The sequence below is a fragment of the Lagopus muta genome, chromosome 7, assembly GCF_023343835.1.
Source record: "Lagopus muta isolate bLagMut1 chromosome 7, bLagMut1 primary, whole genome shotgun sequence".
NCBI lineage: Eukaryota > Metazoa > Chordata > Aves > Galliformes > Phasianidae > Lagopus > Lagopus muta.
This window is the reverse complement of record NC_064439.1, coordinates 48,641,629-48,663,317: the sequence shown is the minus strand read 5'-3', so window position 1 is coordinate 48,663,317 and position 21,689 is coordinate 48,641,629. Positions and strand designations below refer to the sequence as shown.

The following is a 21,689-nucleotide window of genomic DNA, read 5'->3' as shown; positions in this document are numbered from 1 at the left end:
CAAACCTACAGAGATCTTTTGTACAGTACCTATTTTACTGAGCTTGGCTTTTTTCCTTTTTTTTTTCTTCCTCTCCAGTGTGATTACTGGAAGTCTAGCTGACCATTCATTTCAAATGTTTCATCTCTAGCATGTCCTGGAGCACAAACATTTCTTCTTGCAAGTCTTAATGGAATTGAATCTGTTAAATGTAATTTTTCATCATCTTGCTGATCCAACTGGGAAGTCTGTAGGTTTGCTATATGTATTGAGTCTACTTTTCTCTGAACTGATACTCTGTGTTGTTGGTTGCTCCCTCAAAATAAGCTGTGTGTTTTTCTTAGGAAGCAGTTCATACATTTATTTGCTTAATAATTTAATAATAATAATTTGCTTAATAATTCTCTCTGTTTCCATTCCTGTGTTTCAGTTTTCCAGTTTGATACAGAGTTCTATATCAGTGGGCTTGCACCTCTCTGTGACCAACTTGTTATACTTTCATACGTAAAGGAGATTTCTGAAAAGACGGTAATTATTTTTCTGTTACAATTTCACCACACCACTGAACTCTCCTGGGAGTTAGAACTTACTTAAACTAGTCAGGCAGATCTGATTACCTGTGAAAGAGTTGCAACCAGCTTGTAGTGAGCAGAGCCTGAGACTTCTCTGACCTAGCAAATAAGGGCAGCAAGGATAATGCTGAAAACTAATGGATTTACCTTTTAAAAGCTCTGTCCTTTGTTTCCTGCAGGAAGCAGAGAAGGTCTCTAGGTAGTCTTTCTCTTATTTCTTCCTTTTACCCCTACCTCTTACTGTTTCTCTCCATTTCTCTCATTATTTTGGCTATTTCTGCACCAGAAGAAATGAAGGATCTCTCTAGCTAGAGGAACACCGTGCTGAACATACATCTTAGAAGAAAAGAGATTCGTGAAGCTGATCGGTCACTGTAGCAGGGGTGGGATGCATTATTGCAAGTGCATGGCATTGCCATTCCCCAGACCTTGGTTGTGTGCACCAAGGTATGATAGCTAGCTAGATAGATAGCTAGAAATCAGAATTCATGTCAGCCGCTTCTACTGCAAGCAGGCGCGTATGGTGTCTGTCTCCAGCATTTATTTCATACTGCCAAATAAAAGGCGAGGTAATGGAGGAAATCCTTGAAGTTGCAGTGTGCGAGTGGCAGATGCTCTTGATCATCTCTTTGATAGTAGGCCTGCATTAGCCAAGCATCACCATAGAAACCTTAAGCAACTGGGTGCACAAGTTGCTAGGCAATGCAACACTGTAGGTTCAAATGAATGCTCGAGCTGGCTGAAATCAATAGGGTTAGCTTCCAGCTCTGCTGCAGGATGTCAGATTATTATTTCTTTATTTATATGGAGGAGAAAAATAATGTCACAGCATTGGTTCCCAAGAGAGCCGGTGTGGTAGTCCTCCAGTGCGTGAGAGTAGGTGAAAGAAAAGACGGCAAGCAAATTGGATGGGAAGGGGGAGGAAAAGGGGAATTGGAATTCAAGGGAGCAAGGAAATTAGGAAGCCATCGTTAATGAAGAAGGAGGCTGTGGATGCGGGTAGAAACTGAGATGAAACTCATTCTGGCTGCTACAGGGAAGAAAAATGAAAAAAAATTCAGGTAGTCCAATTGTAATAAAACACAAGAAAGAGATTTCACTTGAATTTGCTTTTAATTACCCTTCTGTGTAAACAGACAATAAAATCTCTGCAAGCTGGACGTTCATAGCTTCCCAGTTTTCTGGTGCCTGGGTTCTTTGGGAAGGAAAGGACTCCCATCCTTGTGCTGTGGCTGTGCTCTGGCCTGGTAGGAGCCCCCTGCCAGCATCTCAGAGCCCCTCTGCCTGAGCTCACAGCTCACTGCAGATGCCGTTGGGTGGTGAAGAACACTGTCCTTCCTACGCTTCATTTCACAGCTTTCAGATGACAACTTCTTACTTGTTACAAATTGCATTGGAATTGAACTCGTGGCTATGCTTCATTTTTCACTTCTGCTGGAACAGTTAGGTCAGGAAAAGACTTCAGTGGTTCTGCTACTGACTAGGTTGGCTGGAGATGTGAAAATCCACTTCTTACATCACAGTATCCTTTCATGCTGTATTTTGTTAAAATCGACGGTCTGAAATATAAAATAATGCTTTGTCTTGAGTTTTGTCTTAATTAAAATAAGCTAGTTGAGCCAGTGTTTTCTCCATGATGTCATCTCACAGTAAACATCTGCATTTCACTGCTTAAGTTGACCTTTCTGAAGAGCATCAGCACAGTAAAGGTTTTAGATTACTCTTAGTTTAATTTTACTTGTAATGCTGCTGGATGCTTAGAAGCGCAAACCTGAACACCAGCTTTAAAGAAGTTGATCTTGGTACCAGAATAACACTGATTTGTAGAACTTTGTCCTCTGGGGCCTGAGTCCAGCTGAGAACATCTGAAACTGTTGCATTACTTTTTGTATGCAGTGGTTGATCATCATCTGTTCTAGCTCTGAAAACTTCTGTGACCAAGAGCAGAAAAATAATGCCCAAACTCCCAAGGAGGTTAAGCCTGTGTCATCTCTGCGTCTCCTTCCCTGTGTGGTTCATAGCTGAATACCCATTGCAAAGTGAATTCTGGTGCTGTATCTGGTGCTGTAGTTGTTGGGTATCAACTTTACCTGCAGGTGACCATCAGTTGATATTGCTGAGGAAGCTGTGCAGGATGCAGCTAAGATGTCTGCATTTTTCTAGGAGGTGGAGTGTTGCGCCAGGCCCAGACTGGACATCGTACAACCTCTGCCTGAGTCCTGTGAGGAGATCTCTTCTGATGCACTGACAGTACGAGGATTTCAGGAGAATGAATGTAGAGATTACCATCTAGGTAGGTGTTCTTAGTATTGTTTTGTTTTGTTTTCTTAAGTGGATTAAAAATTATTTAATTTGGAAGTGCTCAGAGCCTTCTTAATCTTTCTCATCTCTGTTAATACGTGTGACGCTGAAATGTAAGAACCAGTCAGATGAAAAAACACAAATGTGCTTTGCTTACAAAGAGGGATACAATTAAACATTATGATTTGCAATGCCACTTATAAGTCAGATTTGCTGGGAAACGGAGAAGTCTTGATCTCGTGCAATGCCCAGTATTTTGGGGAAAAGTATCTCTGATAGAGATCTGTTCACGATCTTTAGAAGCTCTTGTGAATCTTTGGGTAGGAGGGCTTCGGGAGTAGTGATAAATGAATGATACAGTGTCTGGAAAAGTTTTTAGGGCCAAAGGTGGAATAGATGTCATTTCAACAGTAAGATGCCCCTGGATCAGATTAAAAGGGGCACGTTACTACTTAGCTTCCCAGTACTGACAAAGCTGTCAGCATGTAACAGACCTCAGAGTGTTAAGATGAGTAGGAACTGGAGTTTGACAACTTCAGCCTTGAAGATGGATTTAATTATGTAGGCAGGGAGAAAAACTCTAGCCTAGTATACACCAGTCTTTTAAATAAGATGGTGGGATTTTCTGCTATACATGTTGTAATTCAAGAAGATGCATGGCAAAGCTGATGCAGAATTCCTTGGTGAAGATTATATACGGAGTGTTAAACAGAAACAGTCCTTCTGGCTTTTAAAATCCATGAATCTGATTTTTAAATACCTTCCCTGGCAGCATGTTTCAAATCATAGGCTTGGCAGGCCTCTTTGTGTTCATCAATGCCCTTAAGCCACTAGAAAGAAATAAACTATATCTCCTCCTGATCTCCAAAACATCTCTGCAGCTATCAGTGGAGTTGTGATTGCTTTATACCTGTCCCTAAGCAGAACACTGATGCCCACAGTTGTACTTTTATGCTTAATAAATATTCTACTTAACCTGACAAGTGTAAGAATTTTGGATGGCTTTAAAGCAAGCAGTATTCTGTGGATTGCTTATAGGCTCAGGAGTGATATGTGATATCCCAGATATTCCAGATATGGGATGGGGAATGCTCTTTTTTTCCCATACCCACTAAATATTGATAGTAATTCTTCATGGGTTCTCTGCAAATAATAATTATTCTGAGCAGTCATCTTCTCTGCTTGATATTACCTTTAAGTACATTTTTACTTTGAGCTTACTTAAAAATAAAGGCTTATGGTATAGGCAAATGCATTATACATATAACCTTAACTTATAGCGTTGCAAATGCATTGCTGTAATGATGTGCTGTGTCCCCAGAGGTTATGGCATCCATCATTTATGCTTTTGATGGCCTTGACCTTGATGAGGAGGAGAAGTTTATTGCAGGCTATGGAGTGTAATAGTCCTCTAAAAGTACAATAATGTGTTCTAAACCGTCATAAAGTTTACACATAGTGAATGAATCAGAATCTGCAATAAGCTGTAGTGATTTTTTTTTTTTTTTGGAAGCTATTTTACCATTTAAGCCAGTTTTAATTCATTGGAGAATATAGCTTTCCGAATAAGCATGTTCTGCAGGAATAGCCTTGCTTCCTTCCTTGCATTTCCTCTTTAAATTCCCCTCTAGGGTGTACTAAAAAGCTTTACTTAAGGAAAATATAATAAAATTGTGTATGCACTTGCAGAGTATTCGGAAGGTGAATCGCTGTTTTATATCATCAGCCCAAGAGACGTGGTTGTAGCTAAAGAACGGGACCAAGATGACCACATTGACTGGCTTCTTGAGAAGAAGAAATATGAAGTAATTTTTACAACATTCTTTCCTTCAGACTCTTCCGATTTTGGAGTTGTGGTACAGTGAACTTAGCTAGATCATTTGAACTGAACAGTTTCTGTTCCTCAAGTCATTATCTGAATGGCTGTGAGGGCAGGTGTTGGCCATGCACCTCTGCGTCATGTCTCTGCAGGTTTAGACTTCTTAGTGGAGCAACTCATCTGAATGGCACTCAAATGAGATAGATGAACTAAACACTGCGAATACTGCCATCAGCATCAGATACAAAATGTGTTTGCTGTCACTAAAAATTATGAAAGCTGTTTCTTGGCTCTAAATCTGCTGATCTGTGTGGCCACTTTCCTAGATCTTTCCTAGACTGTTTTGTAAATATTGGCGGTTTTAAGCACGTGTATCTCAACATCTAAATCAATATTAAATCCTTAAAGACTATCTCACTGTTCTGGATTCTGATTTCCTGCACTTAGTGATTTAGAACACACGTTACCATACATGAAGTGGCTTACAAATGCTTGTTTATATGCTGCTTGTTGGATGCCCATTATAAGAAAAAGAAGTGCCATTCAGCACTTACACCTTTTGTTAATGCAATCATGGTACTCGGCATGCAGGTTTGTTTGAATCTTTGCAGATGCTTTTGTGTCTGAAGAACAAACTTGTGTGATGAGTGCAGTTTTGCAGTTATGTAAATCACAGCATCTGGTCCCTGAAGACTCCAGCAATTTGCAAATGACAGCTGTGCATGTGCCTTTGTGAAAGCTATTCAAGGTAGTAGGTAGCATGAGTGTTAGAATGTATGTTAAAGGTTTCGTTTTGTTTGTACAAGTGGCAGCTTTGTTTCTGTGCATTTGAAGTAGAAGAAGGAAGCAAAAATGACACTTAAATGTAAGTCATACTGACTGGAGAAGGCTTTTGGGGTAGGGAGCTGTGTACCCCTCCCCCACTGCCATACTGATGATTTTTTTCACGTTTTGGTAGGGAAGAGTTCTCATTTGAAAATGATCCAATGGGATTGCTTTGTCTTTCTTCTTGTAATCTTGAGATCTGATCCTAATATAGTAATGTGGAGTGAACCCAGATGGAAACAAAAGTAGTTTTCTCTTTGGTTGACTGCTTTTGTTTGGGTATGAATTCAAAGCTGCTCATTCAACCGTGGCATTAAAAATTCTACTGCTTCAAACACCCTGCTCTGGAAAAAAAAAAAAAGAAAAAAAAATTGATGTATGCAGTTCTAGACCTTTCTGTATTGAAACTTTGTGTATATGGCTAGTATCTCTGTTTTCTACTTTCTGAATGCAGGAGGCCTTGATGGCAGCTGAGATCAGTCAGAAAACCATAAAAAAGCACAAGATTTTGGTAAGTCTGAAAACTTCTATTCAAAACAAAGTATCTGATTTCCTTTAGAGCACTGTGAGATGCTACAAATGCATTCCCTGTTCTGTGTCACACCAGACAATAGCTGTTAGGCATACTCCGACTAGCATTCGATTTCCTGGTTTCAGCTGCAGAACAGGAATGTTAGTGCATGAAACATGACAGGATGTGGATTTTATAAAGGTGCTATTGACATTAAAAAGAATTTCACTCCTCTGACTGCTGATAGGGATTTTGTTTGCTTTTACTTCTGCATTAAATTTACTGTGGTTCAAGAAGCACAATTATTGCAATATTAGAGATAGAGCATGGGGTGACACATTTCTCTAACTTTTACCCTGTATGTGTGACAGGGTTTTGGCAGGAGTTTCCAAGGTGCAATTGGACGACCTTTTAAATGCTGCTGAAATTCTGTTGCAGTTTCACATCTAGCTCTCGTGTTCCTTTGCAATTCTCATTATATTACATAGTTAAACTTCTTTTCTATTGTATATTTATTTCCCACCTATATAGTTATTTCCCACGTTTATAGTTCCTTCCAAGAGCAACGAAGAGTATTGGTGTTAAAGACAAAAAGTGGGAGGTAGATAATGTAACATTACTATAATTTGAACACACAGTATCCTTACATCTTAAAAATTCTTTTCTTACGCTGTCCAGAAGTTGAGCCAAGACCTAATGGACCTGATGGATTACCTATCGAGAGTTTGCATGATTTAGCTGCTTTGTGACCCTTGCAAAAGATATAGAGATTTCTTAAGAATCAACTTGACAATATATTTGGAAAAAAAAAAGTATGCTTTTGTCTTGATTTGCAAGAATTTCCTCTCTTGGAATGAAATTCATTGTGGGCGTATACAAGCATAGTTGTTGAGGGTTGTTGTGAAACCTGCAGAAGCTGTTAATGGAAAAAAATGAAAGCTGATATCTAGTCTTAAGTGAAGGCTTGAGGGTACAGGGATTTAAAACTAGTCATGCTCTCACTGCCTGTCGGTGATCAGAGCAATGGCATCCCACGTGTACCACCTGACCAGTGTTGTGGTTGCCTTGGGTTGTGTTTAGGCTGCAATTATAATCACCACCCCTCTGCACCTTCTTATTTTATAACTCTCTTTGCAGTTTGAAACAATGAGTTTTGTGATAGGACTCTTAAGTTACGCAGTGGGTACAGTACCATGCGTTGACCTTAACGCCAGCATTGAGGTTACAGCAGAAGGCAAGCAGTTGGACAGGATTCTAGTATTATGTGCCTACCAAATTATTTTGCAGCTGAAATGTCTGATAAACTCTTGAGGAGTTGAATTTAATGTGTAATTGTATTTCATACTCCTGAAAAATTATTGGTAATGCCTTTACTTTATGAAGCATCCCTGGGGCTTATATTCTCAACCAAGATTTTTGTCTGTTGCTAACTTCATATTGGTAGAGAAGATTTTTGGTTGATGTTCTTATTTTTGAGATAGCCAATGCAAGCACTGAATGATCAGCTGTGTGTTCTGAACAATCTTTAGCATATAGAGGTGGTAGTCTTCCTAGTGTCAACAAGATTATGGAAAGGATGTAAAAGAGCATTGTGATTTGAGTTCTTGGGGTATCTAGGCTAATATTTTGTGTTCTGTTCTGTGGGTCCTACTTCTAAAGTAGAACTGAGAGTTTCCATGTAGGGACTGGTGCTTGACATAGTGACAGTGACTGTAGCTGAAACGGGACTTACTGTAGCAGTAAATTACTTGACTTCCAAACTTTTATAACTAATTACTTATTTTTATTCCCTTTAGGACATAGGCTTAGCCTATATAAATCACCTAGTGGAGAAAGGAGAGCATGACTTGGCTGCTCGGTAACGTATTAAAGACTTTCTTTGCTGGCTGAAGTGTGTCTGTGAGAGACAGTGAGAGCAATTACTGATTCTGAAGTATTTTGTGCTGTTGTTTTCTGTGTGTTCTGGAGTTTCTAAAGTTCAAAAACATACAGACATATTACTGTGTCCTTTATTTTCTTGCCTGTAGGGATCTGAAAGTTATTGGAATCTTTCTTAAGTTTAATTGAAATTGAGGCATATTTTTTAGAAAGTAACCTGTGATTTTTTCAAAATTACACTAAATTTTCAACATTCAGGTTTCCTTTAGATGTTGACAATCTTATTAGTGTGTCAGTTGCATGTGAGACCATCAGAAGATAGTTTGTGGTTCTGTGGGTGTAACCAAAAAGACAGATTTGATTACCTAAAAGATAAGAAATTGCCTAAGGTTTGTATTTCAATATGTATGTATGTGTATGTATATCTTTAAGTGCTTAATTTTACTTTGTGAGTGAAATCTCTAGTACAACCCTAGTCAGTAAGGATGAATGCGTAGTAAGCTGTCAAATTCTTTTGAATGCGATGACATTGCTTGAAGCAATTGCTCACCAAAATTAGTGAAATTTGAAAGAGTCTGGTAGGGAAAATAAATCCTTGCAATAATGCTGTTATGTTTGTGTAATTCTGTGTATGAACTTCTGTTGTCTCCCCTTTCGTTTTTCTCCCAGAAAGTGCCAGAAAATCCTTGGCAAAAACACAGAACTCTGGGAATTTGAAGTTTACAAGTTTAAAGAAATAGGTCAACTTAAGGTAAGTTTATTTGTATCTCTCAGCTGAGGTAATTGGCATGCTCTATTTCCTTCATGTTTTGAGCAAGTATCTAAAGAATTGACATTTAATGACTAATGTGGTAGCACAAGACACTGCCTTTGAAATTCTTGCACCAGATCCTGAGTTGTACAGTTGTCACTCAGGTTGATAGGTGTATGTTAACAAGCCTCCGAACAGGGTTGGAGGCAAAGCATACCCCAGGTACTCAGCTACCTGTTTTTAACTTGTTGACAGCCCACAAGTAGAAGACCCACCCCCAGGGGCTTTACTTTCACAAATGCTTACAGTTAAATACATCATTCCCATTTCATTTTCACTTCCTTCGAGTATGTCTTCAAAAAGCCTACCTCAGCTTTTACACAGAAAAGCCTCTGTGAGTAGCAGCCTTTTCTCAACATCCAAAGTCCCTTACAGCAGAGCCAAGACTTTAATTGTCAAAAAATAGTTAAATAGCCGAGTAGTTTAGGGAAAAACTACAGAATCATAGAATGGCTTGGGTTGGATGGGACCTCAGAGATCATCTAGTTCCAACCCCCTGCTTGTGGGCAGGGTTGCCAACCACTAAATCAGGCACTCGATCAGATCACCCAGGGCCCAATTCAGGCTTACCGGGGGCCTGAAACACCTCCAGGGATGGGACATCCACAGCTCCTGTGAGCAGCCTGTTCCAGCACCTCACCACCCTCCCACTGAACAGTTTCCCCCTGACATCTAACCTCATATCCCCTCTTTTCATTTAAAGTACTTCCTCCTTGTCCTATCACTGTCTACCTTTGTAAAAAGTTGATTTCCCTCCTCTTTATAAGCTCCCTTTAAGTACTGGAAGTTAGCAATGAGGTCTCCGTGCACCTTCTCTAGGCTTTTCATTCCCTCTTTTGCTCTCTTTTTTCCTCTTTTCCTCTTTTTTTTCTCTTTCCCTCTCTTTTATTCCTCTTTCCCTCTCTTATTTTTCTTTTTCTTTGCAAAATGTTTCCCATTTAAAATGTATTCTTCACGTATTAGTGTTTTGGCTTAGTTTTTAACCAAAATAGGTGAAGGAAATAGGTTACCAGTTTCATTCTGGAAGAATGTATGTGTTAAAGGAAAATAAAACAGCTATTTGAAACATTTCTTCAGAGATATGTATCCTGCTGCAGAATTAAAAACTTGATTCCTTATACAGCTGTTAGCTGATTTTTCTCAATCTTTGATCCTGCTTTTTTGCAGCTAATGAAGTGGTAGCACTGCTGCTATTATTGGTTTTGTTTGTCTGGAAAGCTAAGTTTCAGCAGGATGTAATTAAGAAACTATATAGTCCGTATGATTCTGTCAGACTATCTTTTCTACAGTCAAAATGGGCTCTTTACTCTTTTCTAGATGATGTGTATGTAAACTATCCCCTCCACATAGCAGAGGGTGATGAGGCAGGGCAAGGGGACACCCGTAGTCTGTGCAGTTCTCTCAATGGCTCCTGGGGCTGGAAATGAGGGCAGTGTGTCTAGCTCTAGGGTACATTCCTATATGGGGGAGGAAAGAGGGGGCATGGGAATCTGCATACAAACTCTAAAATTCCAAAAAAAAAAAAAAAAAAAAGACAGACAGTTATTATTTTTCTTTTTAAAAAAGAAAATTTGTTTATTTTGTGGTGTTTTTTTTAACTTTTTTATTATTTTGCATTTCTGTTTTAAATTGATTGTTGATTAACCATTGATTCTTGAACAAAAAGTCCAAGTGAAGCATCTGGGCTGCATCTTCCTGCTGAAATTCGGGACTTCTTCCTGTCCCAAACAAACTCTGCTTCTTCACACCAGCAACTGCCTCTGTCACTTCTGGCTCTTCCTCCCACCCTGGGGAGAGATGAGGGAGTGGGTCTGGAAGGATGGGCTCACGGAAGCCTCAGCTGTGAAAAGATGAGTTACCAGGAAATGGAGGCTCCATGTGAGCCCATGGGATGGCCCTGAGTTGGGGCCCTCCTGGGTAACGGTAAACTTACAGGATCCTTGTGCCTCTGCGTTGTTCAATGTCCCCAGCAGTCGAGGTCCCTCTGCTGGACTCGTTCTGCTGCCTCCTCACAGCAGCTCAGAGGATGGCAGTCCCTGCCCTGCTCTCTTGCTCAGGATTCAGTGAAGAAGAGATGAGAGGACTTGGGAAGGACAAGGGAGAGGGATGGGAAGGACAGACTCATAGGAGCCTTGGCTGCGAAAAGAAGAACGACCAGGAAATGGAGGCTCTGTGTGAGCCCACAGGGTGCCCCTGAGCTGGGGCTCTCCCAGATGAGGGCAAACTTACGGGGTGGGAGCATCAGCGCCGGCGTCAAGGCGGCCGTTTGGATGGAGGTGGACGGATCCTGGCGCCCCGGCGATGCCTGGGGCATGATCTCCTTCTGATCGGCCTGGCAGTGGTGCCGTGCTGGCTGAGCTGCAGCAGCGGAGGTGGATCCACCTCCATCATGTCATCCTCCGGAGGCAGATCCACCTCCATTGGCTCTGTGTCACTGCCAGGCGGGTCCACCTCCATGGGCTCGATGTCGTTGCCCATCAGCCGCCTCTTCTTAAAGGGCGGTTGCTCCATCTCAGGTAGGAGAAACTTTCTGACGGGCAAGCATCACTCACTCTCTCCTCTCAGGGGTTCTGAGTGTCCCATGGAAACCAAAACATGGCATTTGGGAGATGGTTGCAAGAATGTACCATGGAGTGGGGGCTCTGAGGGGGGGGGTTCTCAGCCACCCTGCAGCTGCCTGGACCATACCAAGAGGGTCAGGGCAGGGGTTCTTGAGCACCCTGCAGCTAGCTGTCTGTGCTAGACAGCAGCAGAGGGGGCAGAGCGTGCTGATGCCCCACAGGCGGCCAAGGGAGATGTAATCGTTAAAAACTGTGGAGTTTCAAGAGTTGTATCAGCTGTCCTTCGGCACCTCTTCTGCCCTGATCCTGGAGGAGAGAGATGGGGAGAAGAGTGCCCGGCATCCTCTGCACGACCATACTGGGACAAAAAGGGGGTCTGCTAGAGGGCCTGTGTCTTTAGGGCCTGGTCTTGGCCTGAGAATTGGCCAGTTGTGGATGAGAAGGCCATTAAAGATTGCAGTCCTCAGCCTGCACTCTCTGTGGCAGAGTGGGTGATCGAAGGTGAAGCCAGGCTCTCTACTACAGCACGCAGAGCTGGATATCAGTCATGCCTCTAGAGGTCGTTTGGACAGATTTGATCTCTGCAGTTTGTGGAATAGCAGTCTTAGGAAGCTTAGGGACAGGGATACAGATGTGCAGGTGGATACAGGTGTGCAGGTAGATACAGATGTGCAGGTGGCTGTCCCCCAGCAGTTGGCCCCTGCGTACCTCAAGCACCAGGAAGCGTTCATATCCTACCATCAGGTGAAGAGGAAAGGGAGGTATTTGTTTCCTGTGCAGTGTCTAAATTAGAAAATGTGCCAAGAGAATCAACAGACTGTTGTTGAACTAAGATTTAAGCTAGTTGTGTTCCTGTTTCTGGTGGTGAATTGCTCTGCCTGTGCTAACATGGTACCGGATGATCTCAGTTTGTTCCTTGCTAGAAATGGTGGCAAAAGAGAAGCAGTCTGCCCTGTCTCGTGTTTTTGCTGGTAGGAAGCCAGCTACCATGATGGTGTATGTTTAATGTGAGATTCTCAGTTAATAAATTGCCTTGGGATATAAGACTATACACTGCTGTCACTGCCAAACCCGTAGAAAACAGTATGCAGCCTCCCTTTGGTGATGCACGTACTTTTATTTCTGAATTTGATGTCTTCCTATTCGAACTCAATGAGCCAAAAAGGACATATTATTAAGATGTCACAGTGTGCAGTCCCTTGCTGGTTTTAAGCTGTTTAATTCTGTTCAAAGAGTGGAAGTGTTTCAGCGTTATGGTTTTTAGAAATGCACGGCTTTTGTGTTAGTCACACCAGTGCAAGAACAGCCTTGCCTTTTAGATGAGTTCTTAGTGGTTCGGTGCACTCTTTGCCACACTGGAAGGTGAAATCACATGCTTCTGTCTTTTTATTTCAATCCAGTAAAGGACTTGAGTGCAGGTACGGGTGAAATTTTGATACGCTGCTTCATAGTTCTGTTGGTTTTATTTTGTCTGTAGGTACAAATGTCTGGAATGGATGTTTTTTCTTGATTCCACTTATGTCATCCAACAGACTGTAAAATATAAAAATATTTGCACGTTTGCTGCAAAAAAAATCTCTACTAAATTACTGCCTTTCTAAGTGGTTGGTGGTTTTTTCAGATCCCTTGGAAATGGACTTGGGAAAACATAAAGTACAGTATGTTACATCATTCAGCTTCAGGTTGCAGTTCTGGAAGTTGCCTTTCTTATTTTACTATTGCAGTTTCATACAAGTTTTCCCAGGTTATTAAGGGTATATGAAGTAAGTTTAACCAGATTGAAATTCTTGTAATGCTTGTGATTTCTTTTATTATGTTATTTGAATTTTTTACCTATTGATCCAACCAGAGCTATGAAACACAATAATATAATTGGGCTGTAAAGGCTTTTACTCTTGATGAAGAGACGAAATGTTTTCTAGGACCAAGAAATAAAATTACATGAACTTTTGAAGTTTAGCTCTTATCTTTGGAATGGTTGTATTACGCTGTCATTCTCTGGAATTATTTGTGCATTTCAAAAGCAAATTTCCTTAAAGATTTTTCCCTTCATCTGCAAGCTGTTGCCTGAAACCTGATGGTTGCAGTATAGCTTGTGAGTTTAGGGTTTTTTGAGTGTACTATATTAAAAAATCCTACTTGGCTATCAAGGCTGCATTTTGGTATCTTGGTGATTCTCAATTCTGCAGGTAAATTGTTAAACAGTTTCAAAATTTTAGGGCCTTGAGGCGATCTGCTCCTCTGCTCCTCTGGCAGTGTTACCCTGATGGAGTCTTGAGCTTGTGCATGAATCACTGCAGCATTAGGTCCAGGGTTCCTTGAGCCTGGATTGAGGTGGATTTGTTGGAGGAGGTCAAACTGTGAGTGCTGTTGATTGTGGCATGGTGGATATGCTCCATGCTGTTGATTGTGCTGCGGCAGCAGTGACTTTCAGCGGGGGTGCAGGATGATCAGGTGGCAGCAGGGATGTTTTAATGACCAAAATGTTGGCTAGAGGACACTTCAAAGACTTCACCTGACTTGGTGGGCTTAGCAGTGAGCAGCATTATCCAGACAGCCTATTTCATCTCAGAAGTATCCTCTGAGGAATACGTGTCTGTGGTTTGGGTTTATTGGTGAGATGTTTTAGGCTATCTCATGTCACCTTCTATATGTGATTTCTTGTGTATATCCAGCTTTTATTGATCAGAAGTCTGAAAGCATGTGTGGAGAAGAAAGAAAAAAGAAAATGCTTCCGTATGTAGTATCTTCTTTTCACTTAAAGTCAGTTTCCCTGTGTGGCTGAGGAATTGATATAAAGGCATCCCAATTCTGTAGCTTTTTTGTCTCTCTGACCTCACTCTTTAACTACTGCTTAAAGATAAAATAGGGAGAGTTTGTAACCTCCAGCACAGGTTTTAGTTCAGCTTTGTGCCTTGGCTCAAAAATTATTTGGATGCTTTTCTGTCTTCGCTGGGCACAGGAGCCGGGCTGCAGGAGGTGGTTGTGATTTCCCTTTGAAGCAGTGGGACTTGGGGCCAAAGTGGTTTCCTTTCTGCATTGCTCTGGCCCCACATGAAGAGCCAGCTGCCTCTGCTCCTCAGTGGGTGGTGCTGGCAAACCAGAGTCAGAAACTGCAGCAAAGCCTTTCCACTGAAGCTGTTTGCTTAGGAGGTGACAGTAAAGCAGGAAGGGGGTATGAGAACAGCAGTGTGGGAATCTTTTCTTCGAGCCTCCAGCTGACATCCAGCTTGCTTTCTTTGTGGTTTGGTTCCCTGGGGCAGCTGGCAGGGCTGTGCCCCAAGGTAGCTGTTAAATTCTTTGACAGATGGTGAGAGCTGGTGTTGGCAGCACGCTGCACTTCAAAGTCAAGTACTGGCAGAATTGGTTGCAAATAATCATTGTTTGTAAAGCCACACCAACCTGTGTTGTAGTGTGATGTTATTTTTTCTGCTTTGTTCAAGCAGCCTCAGTAATGAAATGCTCCTCAACGTGTTCTGTTAGTGGGCAACAGGCAATTTCTCTGAGTGTTTGGAGGAATTTCATCGGTGCTGGGCTTTCAGCTATAAACCCCCGAGTCCCAGCATGGCAAGTAGTGGTAGGGTTTGTTTTGGCAGGCTGTAATAACCTTGGCCTCTTTTTGTGTGGATAGTAGTGGTAAATAAGAAGCTGTGCTGAAATTCCATGGCATGAGCTAATTAATTTGGGCAGATTCCTGTCTCCCAGCTGTCAGCATGCAGTTTCCTAACACCTTCTGTAGAGCAACAGGTTACATTCATTCAGAATTTCCTTGGAGAGGTCTATTCTCAAATTAATTTTTATTCAGGTGCATAAAAATAGCTAGTGAAAAAAAACTCTTCAAAACTGTAATGGCTTCACAGTAAGTCACAAATTAAAAGTAAGTGTCTTTCAACTAGTGAGTGCTCATACTTTTTTACAAGATATAGTGGAAAGACTAGGCAAAATGGATTTTGAGAACTTTTTCTGAAGGGTATTTTGTGTTTGTTTTATTCTCTAATGACTGCAAGTCAGTAGTTACACCTTGGTAAGTCCGGTGGCTCATTTTCCTATTCCAACTAGTATCTTACCACTATCTATCTAATGAAATTTCTTTCAGGTAAGTTATATGTTTCCAATGTGTGCCATCTTAAAGCAAATGGTAATGGATACTGGTTACAAATCAGACCATACAGTGTTTCCAGTGTTCACTAAAAGCTATGTTTTGTGCATGGCTTTGTTGTTTGTTTCCCAACAACTCGTATCTCTATCATTAAAATACTAGGATGTTATATATCATACCCCTTCTTACTCTTTGCTCTTTTTGTTCCTGCAGGCAATTAGTCGTTACTTGCCCAGACGGGATCCGGTTTTGAAACCTCTTATCTATGAGATGGTCCTGCATGAGTTTTTGGAGAGTGACTATGAGGTACTACAGCCAGACGTGTCCACATGTAGCAGCAGTTGCAAGCAAAGCACACTCAGCAGTGTAGAATTCATTGTGTTCAAACAGGTTGTCAATGAACGATTCCATGATAGCAAAAAAAGACACTTTTTGTTTGCTTACAGAAGAATAAGTAATATGTTTTTCAGAGAACACTAATCTTTTAGGATTGTTTACTTACTAGGAATACTATTATTTCTAGTTGTTTAATGTAAAACAAGTAGCCCACCTGCTTCACAAAGCAAGCAACACCTGAAAGAGACCCAGCTTCATGAATCTTGATAACGTTGCCCTGAGAAGGAAAATCTATACGCTGTGCGTGTTTGTGGGCATGTAGAAGTGGCTTAGAGGTGTAGCACAGCATGTATCATCTCAGAGGCTTAGCTGGGGCTTTGATGTCTGAAATGTTCCTTAGGCACTTATTTCTGTTTCTGTTACAATCTCTTATACTTTTAGGGGTTTGCAACCCTGATAAAAGAGTGGCCTGGAGACCTCTACAACAACACAATCATAGTTCAAGCTGTAGTAGATCACCTGAAGAAAGATCCACAAAACAGGACGTTGTTAAGAACCCTTGCAGAACTGTGAGTACAATTTAAAACTCCTATTACAGAAAGTGTGCTTGAGATAGGATACAGTAGGTTATAAATATTTGTCTAAGTCTCTTAACAGAGATCCTTGCTGTGTTGCAGTGTTGCAGTGTATGAACGCGAAGAGTTTAGTATGAGATTGGATTTGCTACTTCTCTTTCCAAAGCAAATAGCCTACGTTTCTCTCTGTGCTGCCTGAGGAAGTCTTTTTTGGGAAGAGGAAAATAACAGGAAGATAATCTGTTTTTCTTTTTCCCCTCTGTTTCAAAAATAGTATATTTAAGTTTACTGCATGGCTGGAAATATGTGACTAGAAAATGTGTTAAAGCTGATCTGGTTCTAAAGTACTTCTTACAAGGATACAGTTCTTCAGTTTTCTCAGCCTGATGCCCACCTATATTAAGTTATCTTCATACACCCTCTTTTGAAGAAGGCAGAGCTACTGTCTGCTGCTCTGTTACTGTCTGTCCCAAAGTTTTAAGAGAGCAATATGGGTTGGTTTTTTGTGTGTTTGTTGTTTTTTTTTTTAATTTTATTTTGCTCTGAAGTGGTTTTCAGGTGGCTTCCAAAATTAGAAAAGCTAATGTTTCTGTGTAGCTTTCCCTGTGGTTTTAAAACAGGAGGCAGTGAAAATGCAGGAACCACAGAACATGAATACTGTGACTGTTACATAAATGGAGTTGCATAGTGCTATTCCTCATTATTAAAAAAACTGGCAACTATTCACATGTTCATAAAATCAAGTACCATCCTAATATGTTTTGCATTCTGATGTATATTTATTTGTTTTCCTCTCAGAGGTGATTTTCTTGCACTTAGGTCACATAAATTACAAGGCTGCTTTTTGGCAGGTATACGTATGACCAGCGCTATGGCAGAGCCCTAGAAATTTACCTAACTCTCAGACACAAAGACGTCTTCCAGTTGATCCACAAGCACAATCTGTTCAGTTCCATCAAAGATAAAATTGTTCTGCTCATGGATTTTGATTCAGAGGTACGGTGCTTTTAATATTCACTTTCACCTTAACAAATTATGAATAAATTAGCTTAAAGATAGCAGTGAAGCATGGAGTTGTTCTATTGCATCTGGATACATTCTGAGACAAGGAGATGTTTGCCTGGACTGCACAGTGATTAATCCAGGGATGAAGTTTTTCTTTTGTATTTCCATTTGAGTGCCACTCACAGTGAGAAGAGTGCCAGTGCTGAGATCATTTGTGCAGGTAGACTTACACAAAGATGTTTTTCTGCGTTTCTCCTCAGTTCACACTGCTGAGGAGCCAGATGTAGTAAGCAGTTAATTTGGTGTGAGCAGATTTTGAATGTATTTTGCAGGTTTTTTTTTCATTGTAATTAATTACTCTGTTTCTGGAAGTTTGTGTAGTCATTAACTTAAATCTCAAAAATCAAAAAGTGTGCATATGGTGCCAAATTCAATCTTCTTTCTTCCCAGTTGTCTAAAACCTCAGCAAATGAGCTTTTGTATGCGTGCTGGGAAAAGAATCTGTTTGGTACTTGGGGAAACAATCTCTATGATCCTTGGAAGAAAACAAGTAGATCATCTGTTTCTGTGCAGCTGTTGTTTCAGCACTGGAACTAAAATATGGAGCAATCTATACCAAAGATGAGTATTTGGTATAGTGTATCATTTTTAAAAAATAAATATAATGAGTTATATCAAGCATCTGATGATGCTTTTATTGTTTTATTGAGTTTATTTGGTTTTATTGAACCAAAATTTGATTTTATAAGTGGAAGCAGAGCAGGCACCCTGATGGCTACTCTTGTTTACGTGATCTTGGCTGCTCCTGTTACAGTAGCAGTAGCAGTGTGCAGATAGGCTGGGGGAATCCAATTGTAAGGCAAGTTGAGCTGTGTGTTTCCTATACAGCCATCACTCTGCAGCTGACTTTTGCATTTGGACAAATAGTATTTCTTCAGCATTTGCCTATGGCCTTCTGTGAGCCATGACTCAATGGGCATACTGTACCTGCAGTGTAAGTGCACAGAACTGATTACTTTTAGTGTGTGAACTTTGGACAGGTATTCTGGATGAGTACATTACGTGTTTGTTTACCTGTAATGCTCTGCTGTTGGAGAGTGCTGTTGTTATGCAAACTGCTTTCCGAATTAATGCTGCTGAGAAGAATAAGTCTGCAGCGTCCATCCGATACCCATCAGTGAACAAGCATAGTGCTGTAATCAAGAGTGACAAAATGTGCATACCTATTTCTTACCTGGATTTTCTTTCTTTACTTTAGAAAGCAGTGGACATGCTTTTGGATAACGAAGATAAAATTTCCGTGAGTATGACAGGTTCATGATACAGTGATCCAGTGCTGCTTGCATTTTTCATCCCCCTTTCAGTCCTGTGAATGTGATGTTCACAGAGATTTGCTAATCTTTGGGTTTTTGTTTTCTTGCAGATTGACAGAGTTGTTGAAGAGCTAGAAAACAGACCTGAACTACAGCATGTGGTAAAAACTTCTATATTTTACTGGTTTCACTTTGAGCTGGATAAGATATCTGCAGGACACATCTGTTATAGATCACCTCTCCTTCGAGGACAGGTTGAGAGAGCTGGGGCTCTCCAGCAAGGAGTCCACGAGGTGACCTGATAGTGGCCTTTAAGTATTTAAAGGGGAGCTACAGGAAACAGACTCTTTAGCAGGGTCTGTGGTGATTGAACAAGGGGAAATGGTTTCAAGCTCAAATAGGGTAGATTTAGGCTAGATACAAGGAAAAAATCTTTGACAGTGAGAGTGGTGTGGAACAGGTTGCCCAGAGATGTGGTTGATGCCCTGTCCCTGGAGACTATCAGTGTGAGGCTGGTTCAGACCCTGGGCAGCCTGATCTGTCTGTGGTGTCCATGTTCATTGCAGGGGAGTTGGGTTAGATGACCTTCAGTGATCCCTTTCAGCTCTAAGGATTCTATGGTCCCATGTGTGTATGCTGTGTCAATGTGTACACGATACTGAAATTTCATGAATCATCACAACCAAAGTGGCTACTTCTGCTCATCCACTTTCTACCACGATCATTGCATTTTTACAATAGTAAAATAATCTTACAGTGTATACATGTGAGAACTTGGTAATGTACTGCTTTTTGGTTAAGATCCTCTGAGGTATTCCTTATTTGCATTGCAGATGCTTGTCCTCTCTGGTCAGTTCCTTTTTGCTTGCTTCCCACTTCCTCTTTCCTTACATAGAAGTGGGGTTGGATGTTGGATGCAACTCAGAAGCAGGTTTTTCTGTTCCATAAAGACAGCAAACTGCTTATCTAGAGCAGTAAATTCCATACTCTGCAGGACTGTTCTGCTTTGTGCAGAATTACAATACATCAGAACAACTGTGGCTCCAAATTGCTATTCTGAGAGCAACCCTTCAGTTGGAGCGTGCTGTTGGTAGAATGCTTTACATGTAACTGTGATCTCGGGCTGTATTAGGGAGGGAAGTTTTAACTTGCTGCTGTACTGGGGCTCAAGGCATCGATCGATCTGCTGGAGAGAGCGAGTTTATGAGTTAGAGATCTGATTATAGCAAACAACTCTATGAAGTGTGCAGCCTGCAGCCCACGAGCTTTTCGAAGAAGATGCCCTCAGTTTATGGAGGGCATGCATTTGTTTCAAAGTGTGGAGTCTGCTTCCCTTTGGATACCAGTGACCCTCCAGATTATTCTTAAGTCTTTTTTCTTTTTTTTGCTCAAAGAGGAAGAATGGCCTTCACCCCTCTATTTATGGGACCAGTACTTTGGTTAAAATGTTCATAATTTAAACTTACCCATAATGGTCAAGCATATCTAGGTAAATACATGTTTCATTTGATATGTTTCTCCAAAGTTTTCCATCCAATTCAAAATCTGTGAAGATTAAAGGACATTTACTCAAATGTTGCTAAGAAACTGTTTTACAGAGTTAATAATGGAGAATGCTGTGATGAGAGTACTTTGGGGGAAAAAAATCAGCCTTTTGAATCAGGATTTAATCTTTGTGCCTTTTAGTATGTGTTAGTGTATTCCTGAGGAATTTAATGAGGAGTTTTTTATACAGTCCAAATTATGTTGTGGGAGAGTTTCTGAATTCCATTTCTTCTTTTGATTCTTAGTATTTGCACAAGCTTTTCAAAAGAGACCACCATAAAGGACAGCGGTATCATGAAAAACAGATCAGTCTTTATGCTGAATATGATCGTCCAAATCTACTGCCATTTCTCAGAGACAGCACACACTGCCCACTAGAGAAGGTAAGCCCCATAACACCAGTCATGGAGTTTTACATCTCATGCTTGTAGAATTGTACATCTGTAAATGTGTCTGGCACTGCCCTCTACTGCCAAAAGGGAGAATCCTTTGGCTTTGTGATCATTACCTGCAGAAGTGATGCACCTTCTCCTGGCTGCTAGCAAAGACCTTTCTCTTGTAGCTCAGATTGCAGGAATTTGAGATGGTTTTTAAGGCAGAAGTCCAAAATTCACACTTGATGCATGCCTGAAGCATCTTTATTCATCAGAGCCTGACCTGACTGAGGCAGTGGGCTGTGGTTGCAAGAAATAAACAATTGTTTTGAAAAATCTAAGCATAGTCAGTGCTAGATCTTGAAAAATAGATAACTTTAATGGTATGTTTTCTAGCTTTATATTCTAAGGTTCTGAGTTGTTTTCAAGTAACTTACTCAATTTAACAGTCAGGAAACTAACAGAGCCAGAAATATTTTGACTTTGTACTTCTGCTAGCAGACTGGGAATTTTGCAAAGTACTGTGTTGCCATCTTTTTTATCCTTTTTACATTTCCCCCTCCTTACTTTGTCTCATCAAATATAAAATGAACTAATGATGCTCATGTTTATGTTTTTTTTTTTTAATTTAACCCTTCTGAATTAAAGTGAATGGAATGGAAATTTGAGTTTTACTCTTCATTTGGGTCAGTATTGTATTAAACCTGATTTTGCAGTTGAGGTCTAATCTGCTCAGCCAAGCTGAAAGTTTGCCTTTCTGTATGCAGATGTAGTGATGACCCTTGTGGAATAGTTTAAATGTATTATCAAATACTGTCGTTTCTGTGGTTGACACTCTAAACAGAACCATTCATGGCACCTCTCTTATTTTGTTTGCTTTTTTCAACTGTCAGTCAACTTTCCTGTTCAATACAGGAAAATAAAACTATGTTAGGACTGCAGCCTTGGTCTTTGTTAAAACTGTCCCAATTGTTCCAAAAACTACATGATTTCAGTGTTGGCATTGTTGGCACTGCTTTAAACTGTAGACAAGAACATGTCAGAGGCCCAGCCCACCCCTTTGCTTCATACACACTTGCATGCCAGGCACCATTTGGTCAGACTGCCCCTCTGCTGCCATCTGTTGCACCACCACAAAATATAATGGAATATTGGTGGAGGTTCAACCCCTACTGCTGTACCACC

At 40.8% G+C, this 21,689-nt stretch overlaps 1 protein-coding gene across 2 annotated transcripts in view; it reads left to right on the top strand.

Annotated features, from left to right (window-relative positions):
• Nucleotides 1-21,689, top strand: part of VPS41 (VPS41 subunit of HOPS complex) — a 104,181-nt gene that overhangs the window by 65,855 nt on the left and 16,637 nt on the right. For both annotated transcript variants that reach the window (XM_048950663.1, XM_048950664.1), the window contains 12 exons: nucleotides 410-507; nucleotides 2,715-2,844; nucleotides 4,542-4,657; nucleotides 5,951-6,007; nucleotides 7,804-7,865; nucleotides 8,555-8,636; nucleotides 15,570-15,662; nucleotides 16,134-16,261; nucleotides 17,119-17,263; nucleotides 18,531-18,572; nucleotides 18,696-18,746; nucleotides 20,376-20,513. In XM_048950663.1, the coding sequence (XP_048806620.1) occupies nucleotides 410-507; nucleotides 2,715-2,844; nucleotides 4,542-4,657; nucleotides 5,951-6,007; nucleotides 7,804-7,865; nucleotides 8,555-8,636; nucleotides 15,570-15,662; nucleotides 16,134-16,261; nucleotides 17,119-17,263; nucleotides 18,531-18,572; nucleotides 18,696-18,746; nucleotides 20,376-20,513 (1,142 nt within the window). The remainder of the gene's footprint in view (nucleotides 1-409; nucleotides 508-2,714; nucleotides 2,845-4,541; nucleotides 4,658-5,950; nucleotides 6,008-7,803; nucleotides 7,866-8,554; nucleotides 8,637-15,569; nucleotides 15,663-16,133; nucleotides 16,262-17,118; nucleotides 17,264-18,530; nucleotides 18,573-18,695; nucleotides 18,747-20,375; nucleotides 20,514-21,689) is intronic.